At 47.4% G+C, this 12,333-nt stretch overlaps 1 protein-coding gene across 1 annotated transcript in view; it reads left to right on the top strand.

Moving 5' to 3' along the window:
* Nucleotides 1–10,383: 10,383 nt before the first annotated feature.
* BTBD17 (BTB domain containing 17) overlaps nt 10,384–12,333 on the top strand; it is a 63,077-nt gene continuing 61,127 nt past the window's right edge. Inside the window, exon 1 of the mRNA XM_069655132.1 lies at nt 10,384–10,591. Coding sequence (XP_069511233.1) covers nt 10,498–10,591 — 94 coding nt within the window. The 5' untranslated portion in view covers nt 10,384–10,497. The remainder of the gene's footprint in view (nt 10,592–12,333) is intronic.

Below are 12,333 nucleotides of genomic sequence, written 5' to 3'. Positions count from 1 at the left end.
GGTGTTCCTTTCTGTTGGGTGTACAGTCATAGCCCATTTTGTTGAGCTCAGCAAGATATGTGGTTATAAAATGTAATACCGTTGATCAGTAGCAATGAACTGTAGAGGTGGCATAGGCTGTTTCTTCCATTTGCACCAGTAGAGAAATATCCTTTGTCATCGCGACACGCAGTGGGAGGATATTGGGAAACAAAGCCAGTATTGCTGCTCTGTTCAAGTAATGTTGTTTACTTATGCTGAAAAGGCTTCACACTATCAGTGGTGAAGATTCGAGAGATGATCTCGCTGTCGTGCTACTGTCCTTTTGGGCCGGTCCTTCAGTCACCATGTGTCGTGTCGAGTTCACAAGTTTAAGCATTGTGAGGGAAGGGTAAACATCTTCAGAAAAACCGAGTTGATTGAACACATACTCATGCATGACTCAATTGAGCACATCAGCTCCAAGAGCATTTCATTTCTTGTAAAACAGATTAGAACAATGAGACTTGAATGAGCACAATGGCTGACCTGAACATTTTAATTTCGTGTCAAATTTATCAACACACCTTGAAGGAAGGGCAAACATTTCTGAGGCAAGCTGGTTGATGGAAAACACGTGTACACATGACTTGTTGAGCACAGTAGCTGACATCAAATTAAAAAAAACATGAATTATGATAAAAATATATTGTTCAACACAAGCAGAAAAGAACAGATCAAATATCATAGGAACAAAAAATGTGAACACCACAAAAACATTCAAGTGTTGACACAAACTGCACAAATCCAAATGACAATAAAGACAAATGCAAAATTGTGAAATTCAGAAACTGTACAAATAATATACAATGCTGTTCAAGGCCAACCATACATGTTTGAATCCCTCCAATAGGTTTTGAAATCTTCTTCAGGGGCAGATAACAGTGTAGTGGTGAAGAGAATAATCTCATAAATAAGTATTAATGCCATAACAAAATTGACTGTATCCCACATTGGGCCTCATTACGAGGTTGGTGGTAAGGGATTACCGGCACCGGTAAGGGCACCTGTGCCGGTAATCCGATACCGCCCTACTACGAGTTCCCTTTGCTGGTCCTTCCTTAACACCTGGTTTTTTCAGGCGTTAAGGACGGGACCCGCAAAGGGTCTCTAGAGCTAATAACGGTACCGCAATTTGCGGTACCGTTATTAGCACTTTCCCCATTCCCATTGAGCCCTAGGGGGGGCTCAAATGGGAATGGGGAATGGCCCTGGTGAATGGGGAATTACCGGTCCCGCCAACCTTGGAATGGACCAGTAATTGCTCCATTCACCAGGGCGGAGTCGGAACGAGTTTGGAGGCAGCCATGGCGCTAATTGCGCCATGGCTACCTCCAACCTCGTAATGATTGTCTTGAATTTGACTTGGATCTTGAGAAACCAAAAATGTTCTGCATTATTTATTTATTGGTCACTTATTAGGCGCTTATACGATTAGCAAATCTGTTTCAAAACACCCAAAGGGCAAACAGGGTGGTGAGAGGGGAAGACAATGAATTACAGCTAGGATAAATAATTGCAATGATAGTACAAACAAATAATGAGTGTAAGGGAAGGGGAGACAAACCTACTATGCCTTGTGAGTGTTCAGAACGTGCAAATGCAGAGGGGAGGGATAAGGTGCTTTGATGCTCATAGAGAAGTGCCAGAATAAGTGCTAAGAGGAGAATAACGTAAGCACAACCACCGATGAGTGGGTGAGCCAAGTAAGTGCAGAAGAAAGAGTGGCTGGGATGAGAGACATGGAGGTTCAAGGCCCCGAGGACACATAAGGGCCCTGCCCATCAGTCACTCTGCTGTAAGATTAGCAGGGAAGAGAGGATGTGAAGGAGGAGGTAAAGAGAAAGGTCTTCAGGCTTTTTCAGAACTTAAGGAGGTCTTGATCAAGACGCAGATGGAGAGGGAGGCAGTTCCTGTAACGCTCACCTGATTCCCGTAGAGGCGCCGGTCTTGACTGGGCGTATACCGTATCTTCAAAGGTGATGTGTAACACACGGCTGGCTCTTTGGGCTGGACCTCTGTGCACTGTATGTCTGACTCGAAGGGTAAGATGTCTGCAGATAGAAAATATGGGATTAAGGAACTGGGTTATTGAATGTCTCTCTCTTCTTCCCTTTCTCTTCTCCTGTAGAACCCCAAAGGTTAACGCTCTCACCTTAGGTAAGTGAACGCTGTGCTCTCCATCTGCCTCGGGGCAGGGTGCTGTAACCAGTTTCTTCACTGGATAAGGGGAGCAGGCCTCTTGACTTCAGAGGACTGCTGTCCGTCGTTTACTGCACGAACGGTAAGTTTCGAGTAATTCTAATGTCTTTAAAGTCTTTAGTAATGATGTCTCTTGTTTTGCAGGGTTCCGGCGATGGCGGATGACGGGCTGAAGTGAGTTGAAGATGGAGCCCGTGTGATGAATAGAAGCGCCTGGAAGCACGTAAGTAAGCGCTTGTTGCCTGCTTCACGATGCGCTCTAACTGTCTTTTTATTTTGCAGGTACAAGTTCGGAGCGGCTGCAGGGTGCCGGAATACCCACTGGGTTAGATGTGGAAAGGAGTAATGGCACGTGAGTATTAAAGTTCCCCAATGTCTTTAAACGCACCTTGTTTTGTCTTTCAGATGCGGGATGCAGCGCCGAAGGCCTCCGGAGCGTGCGAAGAGTTGGTAAGCTTTTGTCTTTCAGATGCCGGAATGCAGTGTGAAGACCTCCGGAGCGCACGAAGAGTAGGTAAGCCTTTGTCTTTCAGATGCCGGAATGCAGCACGAGGCGTTGGTGACAGCCGATGGACCAGGTAAGTGAAGAGCTGTCACTGAAGACCGTAATGCTAACCTGTTCTTTCTTGTCTTTATAGGTGTTGCTGAAGACTGGATTCAGGATGGTAAGCCTTTTTCCTTAGGCCCAGGATCAGATGCAGAAGACACGATGAGCGTTCTGCTGCAGAGGATGCAGAATAACGCAAAGCAAGATTCATCCATCGGGTGTGGTTTAAATAGCCTCCTGTAGTGCTTAGGTGTCTCCTTCCACAGCCACGCCTAGGTAAGAAAAGAGTTCCTGCTTTCCAGAAGAGTTCCAGTGTTCTGAATCTAGGGAGTGGCTCCTGCCCCACCCAACAGGAAAAGTAGTTCCAAACAGAAGAGGATCAGAGGCTCAACTGGCAGGCAAGTAAGCAGCATGGTCTGCTGCAGGTAAATCCACCCAAGCATTATGAGCCCGGCGCTTCCAGCGCTGGGACTGGGCATATTTATGAGCCTGGTGCCACTGGCGCCAGGACTGGGTCCAAGAGGTCCCAATTGGGACTGGTTGGCACTCGGAACCTGGGTTATGGGTCTGCTTCCAAGGGAGTTGGGAAAACCCTGACCTTTTGGAAGCAGAGATCATGACAGTACCCCCCCTCAAGGCCCCTCCCAAACCGGGCTTCTCCGGGGGTTTTGGCTTGTCAGGAAATGTTCGGTGAAATCTTTTGATTAGGCGAGGAGCGTGGACATATTCAGCAGGTTCCCAGGATCTCTCTTGGGGGCCGTAGCCTTTCCAGTCAATTAGGTAAAATAGTTTAGATTTGGAGATCTTGGAGTCCAGAATGCTTTTGACTTCAAACTCGAGTTCTCCATCAACTAGGATAGGTTTTGGAGATTTAGTTAGTCGGGTTTGAGGTTGCACGGGTTTTAATAGAGAGACGTGAAAGACCGGATGTATCTTCATGTGCGGGGGCAAGTCCAACTTGACCGCTACTGGGTTTACTATGGTAGTGATGGAATAGGGACCAAGGTATCTTGGGTTGAATGTGCGTGGCCCTTTTAGAGGTAGATATTTGGTGGATAACCAGACTTGATCCCCTACTTGATATTGAGGGGCTTCCTTCCGATGTTGATCTGCTCCTTTCTTGTATTGTTCTTTAGCCCTTTGAAGGTGAGAAACAGCTTCCTTAAAGGCTTGGGTGATTGTAGAATGCAGGTAGTCTACTGCTGGTGTTTCAAGATCTTGGAGGGGATCCAACTCCGAGGTTCGAGGGTGACTGCCGTACAAAAGAAAAAACGGGGTTTTCCCAGTTCCCGAATGGACAGAGTTATTGTAGGCATATTCGGCTATCCAAAGGATGTCTTTCCAAGTTTTTTCAGTTTGTTGCAGCATGCAGCGTAAATACTGTTCCAGAGTTTGATTGGTCCTCTCGGTTTGTCCGTCGGTCTGAGGGTGGTGACTGGTCGATAGTCTCACATCAATTTGAGCCGACCGACAGCAACTTCGCCAAAAATGAGAAATAAATTGACTACCTCGATCCGAAATTAGAACCGAAGGAAAACCGTGCAGTCGGACGATGTTTTCGAGAAATTCTCGGGCCAGAGTTGCTGCTGTTGGCAAGCCTTTGAGCGGAATGAAATGCGCCATCTTGGAGAATAAGTCCACGATTACCAGAATCGTATTGTATCCGGAGCATGGAGGTAGATCGGTGATGAAGTCCATAGAAAGCGTATGCCAAGGGCAAAGTGGGATGTCAATAGGGCGTAAGAGGCCTGCTGGTCTTTCCTTTTGACTCTTGTTTTGGGCGCATACTCCACAGGACATTATAAAGTCTCTGATATCTTTTTTCCAAGACGGCCACCAGAAGTAGCGCTTGATCTTTTCTGAGGTCTTGGCCATACCGGGATGTCCTTCCATTAAAGAATCGTGATAACAAGAGATTACTTTTTTCTGTAAATCTGTGCTGGGTAGGTATAATCGTTCTTGGAAATACAATAAGTTGTCCTTTACTGCAAAGTCCTTTCCCTGCAGATGCCAATTCTGTATGTCTGCTGGAGTTACAAGTTGCCTGGCTTTATCCTTAACTTCCTCTATGGATTCTGTGGCGATTACACCCATCTTTGTTCGGGAATGATTGGTACAGGTTTAGGGTTGATCAAGTGTTCTTCCACTCCCATCCGAGAAAGGGCATCAGCTTTACCGTTCTTTGTACCAGGTCGATAGGTAATTATGAAGTCAAACTCGGCAAAGAATAATGCCCAACGGAGTTGTCTAGAGGATTGGGCTTTTGCGGTTTTCAAATATTGCAGGTTTCGGTGATCCGTAATCACAGTAACGGTGTGTCGGGCCCCCAGCAGATAATGCCGCCAAGCCTTAAAGGCAGACTTGATAGCCAGAAGTTCCTTGTCAGTAATCGTGTAATTGATTTCAGGAGGCGAGAATTTGCGGGACCAAAATGCCACGGGATGCAACTGATTGGTTAGCGGGTCCTTTTGTGATAGAACTGCCCCCATGGCAAGGCTTGAAGCATCAGTTTCCACGATGTAGGGGAGTTCGGGGCGAGGGTGTTTTAAGATTGGTGCAGAGATAAATTTAGTCTTCAAATCCTGGAAAGCTTGTTCCGCCTCGGTAGACCATTCAAAACGTTTGTTTTTCTTTAACAAGGCAGTGATGGGCTGGACTATTCGAGAGAATTCGGGGATAAACCTGCGGTAAAAGTTAGCGAAGCCTAACATGCTTTGCACACCTTTTACGGAGGATGGTGATGGCCATTTGAGAACTGCATCGACCTTCTTTGAATCCATACGCACTCCGCCAGGTGATAATATGAATCCCAAGAATTCAATTTCAGTCACGTTGAAAACACATTTTTCCAACTTAGCGAAAAGTTTGTGTTGACGCAATCTTTCGAGGACCATTTTCACGTGTTTCCGATGTTCAGATTCCGATGAAGAATAAACGAGGATGTCGTCAATGTAAACAACAACACACACATCTATGAGCTCTCTGAGGACATCGTTCATAAAATATTGAAAGGCGGCCGGGGCATTGCAAAGTCCGAAGGGCATGACCTGATATTCAAATAGCCCATACTTGGTGTGGAAGGCCGTCTTCCATTCATCGCCCTCTTTTACTCGTACCAAGTGGTAAGCTCCTCTAAGATCCAGCTTTGTATATATGCATGCTTTTCTGACTTGGTCCAGGAGTTCAGGGATCAAAGGTAACGGATATCTATTCTAAACGGTGATCTGGTTCAGGGAGCGATAATCTATACAAGTTCTAAGGTCTCCTTCCTTTTTTGGAACGAAGAACAAAGCTGAAGAAGCAGGGGACTTGGAAGGACGAATAAACCCATTTGCCAGGTATTGATCCAGGTATTGTCGAAGGTGAAGGTTCTCAGGCTCGGTGAGGGCATAAATTCTACTATAAGGAGGAGTAGATCCAGGTATCAGGTCTATCTGGCAGTCATAAGACCTATGAGGAGGTAGAGAGTTAGCCTGATCCTTCCGGAAAACATCTTGGTATTCTAGGTATTCGGGAGGTAACTGGGGAGTCTCTGAAGAAATTGCTGCCAGTGCAACACCAGGTGGAGGGTGACAAGTAGAGACACATTCTGGAAACTGGACCGTTCTTGCTCGCCAATCGATCAGAGGATTGTGTTTCTCTAACCAATGTATTCCTAGAATAATCTGAAACTGAGGGGCCTTGATCACATCGAACACAATCTTCTCATGGTGTCCATCTTGACTTACTAGCGTCACCTCTTGAGTGGTATGCGTTACTGGCCCGGAGGCTATCTCCGTACCATCCACCGTAGTAATGACGTCCTTTACAGCCTTGGGACAAAGAGTTAGATTCATCCTCAAAACCATTTCATGATCCACATAATTGCCGATGGCACCGCTGTCGACGTAAGCTTCAATTGCATGTAATCGATCCGGATTATCAGGGCTAATGAGGACCATAGGTATCACGAAATGCGAGGTCACGGAACTGGTTTTCACGCTCGGCAAGAGGACCTCTATTCTTGTCGGGCGAGGTCGTTTCCCTGCTCAGAGTTTGTAACTTTGGTAACTGCAGCTCCTACTGCCTTCTTGGCAGGTTTCACCGGACAGTCTCGAAGAAAGTGCCCTGAGTTTCCCAATAGAGGCATAATTGCAACTGTTTTCTCCTTTCCCGCTCCTTTTGTGTTAGAGGACCTTTCAGACCCCCTATTTGCATGGGTTCCCCGGAGTCTACTCCTTTGGAAGGAGTTGGCGGTTTGGAAAATACTCGAGCATCAAACTTGGAACGATCGGCCTTCCTGTTCTGCAGTCTGTGATCTATTTGAACGACTAAGTCTATATAGTCCGAACAATCTTGTGGGGGATTCACTACTTGGGCTAACACATCTTTGAGCTCTCCACGTAGACCTCTATAAAACAGCGTAATCCTTTTGTCCTCAGGCCATTGAGTTTCCACTATCAGTCTGTTGAAAGACGCAATATAAGCCAAAAGGTCTTGATTACCTTGTCGCAACGAAAGAAGCTCATTGTCCAAGGCCTGCCCCTGTGAATGTCTTGCGAACAGTTTTTCCATACTGAGCTGAAAAGCTTGAAAATCATGGAGGACCGGATCATCTTGATTTACTAGAGGGATCGACCAGTCTGCCGCATTGCCACTAAGGTACGAAAGCACGAAAGCTACTTTAGCTTGATCAGTTGGAAAGGCTGCTGGCCGGCATAAGAAATGCAACCGGCACTGATTGATAAATACTGCAAACCTCTTTGGGTCACCAGAAAATCGTTCGGGCGGAGCCAGAGGTACATTCCCAGGTAGGTTGATCTGCACTGGATTCATAGAGGATGTAGAAGGAAGATTTCCCCCAGATGCGGGTAACGGGGTCTGTCCGGCTTGTGACTGTAGCAATTGTCTAGCGAGATCATCTGTTCGCTCCTTGGAAATAATCAGTTCCCTTCTTAGAGCGTTCGTTTCCTGACGGGCTGCATGCACTTCTGCCCTTAGTTCCCCAAGTAACTGGGCTAGCTGGTCGGTATCCGAGGTTTCCATAGCGCCTGGACGGGAGTTTTGTGGTAGGCTTTGCGTTCTGTAACGCTCACCTGATTCCCGTAGAGGCGCCGGTCTTGACTGGGCGTATACCGTATCTTCAAAGGTGATGTGTAACACACGGCTGGCTCTTTGGGCTGGACCTCTGTGCACTGTATGTCTGACTCGAAGGGTAAGATGTCTGCAGATAGAAAATATGGGATTAAGGAACTGGGTTATTGAATGTCTCTCTCTTCTTCCCTTTCTCTTCTCCTGTAGAACCCCAAAGGTTAACGCTCTCACCTTAGGTAAGTGAACGCTGTGCTCTCCATCTGCCTCGGGGCAGGGTGCTGTAACCAGTTTCTTCACTGGATAAGGGGAGCAGGCCTCTTGACTTCAGAGGACTGCTGTCCGTCGTTTACTGCACGAACGGTAAGTTTCGAGTAATTCTAATGTCTTTAAAGTCTTTAGTAATGATGTCTCTTGTTTTGCAGGGTTCCGGCGATGGCGGATGACGGGCTGAAGTGAGTTGAAGATGGAGCCCGTGTGATGAATAGAAGCGCCTGGAAGCACGTAAGTAAGCGCTTGTTGCCTGCTTCACGATGCGCTCTAACTGTCTTTTTATTTTGCAGGTACAAGTTCGGAGCGGCTGCAGGGTTCCGGAATACCCACTGGGTTAGATATGGAAAGGAGTAATGGCACGTGAGTATTAAAGTTCCCCAATGTCTTTAAGCGCACCTTGTTTTGTCTTTCAGATGCGGGATGCAGCGCCGAAGGCCTCCGGAGCGTGCGAAGAGTTGGTAAGCTTTTGTCTTTCAGATGCCGGAATGCAGTGTGAAGACCTCCGGAGCGCACGAAGAGTAGGTAAGCCTTTGTCTTTGAGATGCCGGAATGCAGCGCGAGGCGTTGGTGACAGCCGATGGACCAGGTAAGTGAAGAGCTGTCACTGAAGACCGTAATGCTAACCTGTTCTTTCTTGTCTTTGTAGGTGTTGCTGAAGACTGGATTCAGGATGGTAAGCCTTTTTCCTTAGGCCCAGGATCAGATGCAGAAGACACGATGAGCGTTCTGCTGCAGAGGATGCAGAATAACGCAAAGCAAGATTCATCCATCGGGTGTGGTTTAAATAGCCTCCTGTAGTGCTTAGGTGTCTCCTTCCACAGCCACGCCTAGGTAAGAAAAGAGTTCCTGCTTTCCAGAAGAGTTCCAGTGTTCTGAATCTAGGGAGTGGCTCCTGCCCCACCCAACAGGAAAAGTAGTTCCAAACAGAAGAGGATCAGAGGCTCAACTGGCAGGCAAGTAAGCAGCATGGTCTGCTGCAGGTAAGTCCACCCAAGCATTATGAGCCCGGCGCTTCCAGCGCTGGGACTGGGCATATTTATGAGCCTGGTGCCACTGGCGCGAGGACTGGGTCCAAAAGGTCCCAATTGGGACTGGTTGGCACTCGGAACCTGGGTTATGGATCTGCTTCCAAGGGAGTTGGGAAAACCCTGACCTTTTGGAAGCAGAGATCATGACAGTTCCACAGAAGGAACTTATCGATTCTCGATTATATGGAGTGCCCATTCATGGACACTAATACATGGCTTTGTTGTCCTCAGAGTATTTCTCAGATGTACATTGGTGATATGAATTCTGAGAGATACTTACCCAACACTTTTACTGTCCATGTATGGGCATGCAATGGAACTGATGACCCACAAAGCCCCACTAAGAGGTGCTTATGGCTATGAGCACCCATGGCAAGTGAGCCGGTGTGCCTATTGTTTTGTTAGGGGAGGGGGATTTGGCTTCATGTGGTTTAAACCTGGTGAATTCTTTTTTTTTTTAAACTGCCAACAAAAATGGCCACAATGGCTCAGAAATTGTGTCCTTTTTCATGTCCATTGCAGCTGCAACAGTGAAGGATGAGGAACAACCTGAGTTTTTAGGTAAGTACAGGTGGCTAGGTAGATGGGTCCCGGGGTGGAGGGTGTGGGACTGTGTGTGGGGCACAGGGGTGACCGGGGGACAGTGCATAAACTGGATCAGGCAAGATAATGGCAGGATTGTGGAGCGGAAAGGTGTTCTGCTTGAAACAAGGCTTTACCTTATAGTAAAGTCAGTGTTCCTGGCTACTTGATTGGCTTGCGCTTCTCTCCCTGGTTGCTAATATTTGTTGCTTCACCTACGGCCAGTGTGCATCAAACCATCCCGCATCCATGCATACAAGAGTTCCACATGCAATCATTCCACATTATTTGACATATGTGAATGATGCTTTTATGTGTGTGACTGTTTTCGGTCTACCTTTGTATTTTTACTCTACACTCTGAATGAGGCTCTCTTCCTGTGATTCTAAGGGTTACCATATTTAGTATTGGTACCTAGATCCCTTATATGATCGACGGTATTTTTGGGGGATTTTTAGTGACATTTTTCGTTTTACATTTTTCCGCTTTACTTTGCCCTTGAATTAGAAAAAAAATCAGAAAGCGCTCGAGCAAACATTTATTCTAACAGTGCCTCAGTCATCCTCCAAAGTAGGCAAATAGAATCAATGCCAGGGCTCCAGCAGTTTCCTGGGCAACAGTCCTCAGCAGCTGGGCCCCCACCAATGAGGGGAGGGGTATAGGGAGCCTGTTCCTGTCCCCGTTGGGGATCAACGTCCTAGATAAAGAGTCACGGAGCAGTGCATTGTCTTAGCAGTCGATGCCTCGTGCGTCCTCGCGAAGCGGCTCGGAGGAACGATGGCTCAGCTGGCGGGGAGCATCCCCTCCGGACACCGGCCATGGCTCCACTGGTTCACTGCATTCTCTGTGCTGACACTCACCGTCGAGACAGGTACCAAAGTCTTCCTTTTCCTGTTTCCCAACCATCCGTGTGGAGAGCCCAGGGTTAATGACTCCCCAAAATTGGGGCGTTTGTCAAAGAGCTTGAGTAAAGGCGTCATGCTTGTCCCCCCAGGGTCCCACTCTATTGGCTTCCTGCTTAGAAGCATGGATTCCCTCCTGTATCCCACAAGGCTGAGCCTTGGGGGTTGACTTTATCGAATAGAACAGCATATCGATGCATGTCACACTGTGCCAAGTCAGGTATTCCCTTCCCCTGGAAGGCTATGGAAAGGTCAATGGTCATGTCACAGTTTGGTGTGGGCCTTTGTTAGTCACAGAGACAAGACCTGTATTTGTGGGATATTGAACATCATTATTTATTTATTGCATGTGTTGGCAATTGTATTCTAAAGAATACAATTGACCCTTGGTCATCCAGTCCTTGATACTTATCTTTACATATAGTGTGGCGTATCTCTGTCAGATGGCTGTGTACTTTTTGTAAGTGTGTGTTCTGAGTTAGTGCTAGGAGTTCTGCAATTGCTTGAGAATTCTAGCTTTTGTGGCAATCGTTATTGAACGATTGCTGGTGCCTCTTGGGCTCTCCGATGTTCAATCGCAAGAATCTGCCGGATTTGGTGAACATGTTGGTGGGCAAGTCAGCGTCAAGATGGATTGCTTTTGAGGTTAGGCAGGTTGTCATCAAGTTAGATAGAGCTCCAGTGGGAAGTCAGTAGAGGCGCGCCCCGTGTGGGTGCGTTGGGTGTCCGGGATCAGACTTGCTAGTGTGTACTGCATAGTTTCAAGGTTGTCAGGATAGTTGTTGAGGCACCCTGCAACAGAACTGTGTGGTTTGCTCATGAAGGTGCATCTTTGGATCTTATGCAGAGTGTGGGGCTGCAGCCGTGCCAGTTTCTCTATGCATTTTTGATGTGTGGTCCAGGTGGCCCTTCGTGTTAGGGCCCAAACATGGGGATTGTGCTGTTGGGACTTACATGAACTCGTTCCTTTGGCTAGCAGTGAGGTCGACCACCCCTGGATGGGGGCCTTGAGCGCAAGAGGAAGGAAGGAGTAGGCATTCAGTGTTCGATCGCAGACAAAGAAGTTGGATCCACTATGTTTGTATGGGATTTATGAAGCGCAAGCCTACCCGGGAAGCGATGGGATGCAGAGGAGCAATGGGGTAGATTCTAGGAGGAGGAAATAGGGTTGAGTGAAGTGATACAAAAGCACAGGTTGTGTTTAGCATGCAATGCCTATTCCTGTTTGGTTCAGTGTGAGTGAGTGAGTGAGTGAGTGAGTGAGTGAGTGAGTGAGTGAGTGAGTGAGTGAGTGAGTGAGTGAGTGAGTGAGTGAGTGAGTGAGTGAGTGAGTGAGTGAGGAGACCTAGAGAAGGCTTCCTTAAGACATCCATTGACGATATGCCTACGTTGAAGAGCACGGGGGAGACACATAACAACGGCGTTAAACCAGATGTCGTTGCGCGAGGAGTGGACTTAGAAGGGATGTGTGGTGCTCTGCGGACATGATCTTTCGTACAGGATCACTGAAGCTCAGTGTTGCCAAGGACAGCATCAGTCCCATGTCTGATAGTGGCTTCATACATAACTGGACTCTGCCCCAGTCCCACTGGCCTTTCAGAACTGAAGCCTGTTGGGAAGTCAATCCACTTCCCCATGGAATATGTGGCTGGGCGATCTTAAGAACAGTGTTACTCAGCTAAGGGCCCTCAATGTTACGTGTCCCCTATAG

The sequence above is a fragment of the Ambystoma mexicanum genome, chromosome 3q (assembly GCF_040938575.1).
Source record: "Ambystoma mexicanum isolate Mex_15411 chromosome 3q, UKY_AmexF1_1, whole genome shotgun sequence".
Lineage (NCBI taxonomy): Eukaryota > Metazoa > Chordata > Amphibia > Caudata > Ambystomatidae > Ambystoma > Ambystoma mexicanum.
Note: the sequence above shows the minus strand (reverse complement) of the source record. Positions and strands in the feature narration are given on the sequence as shown.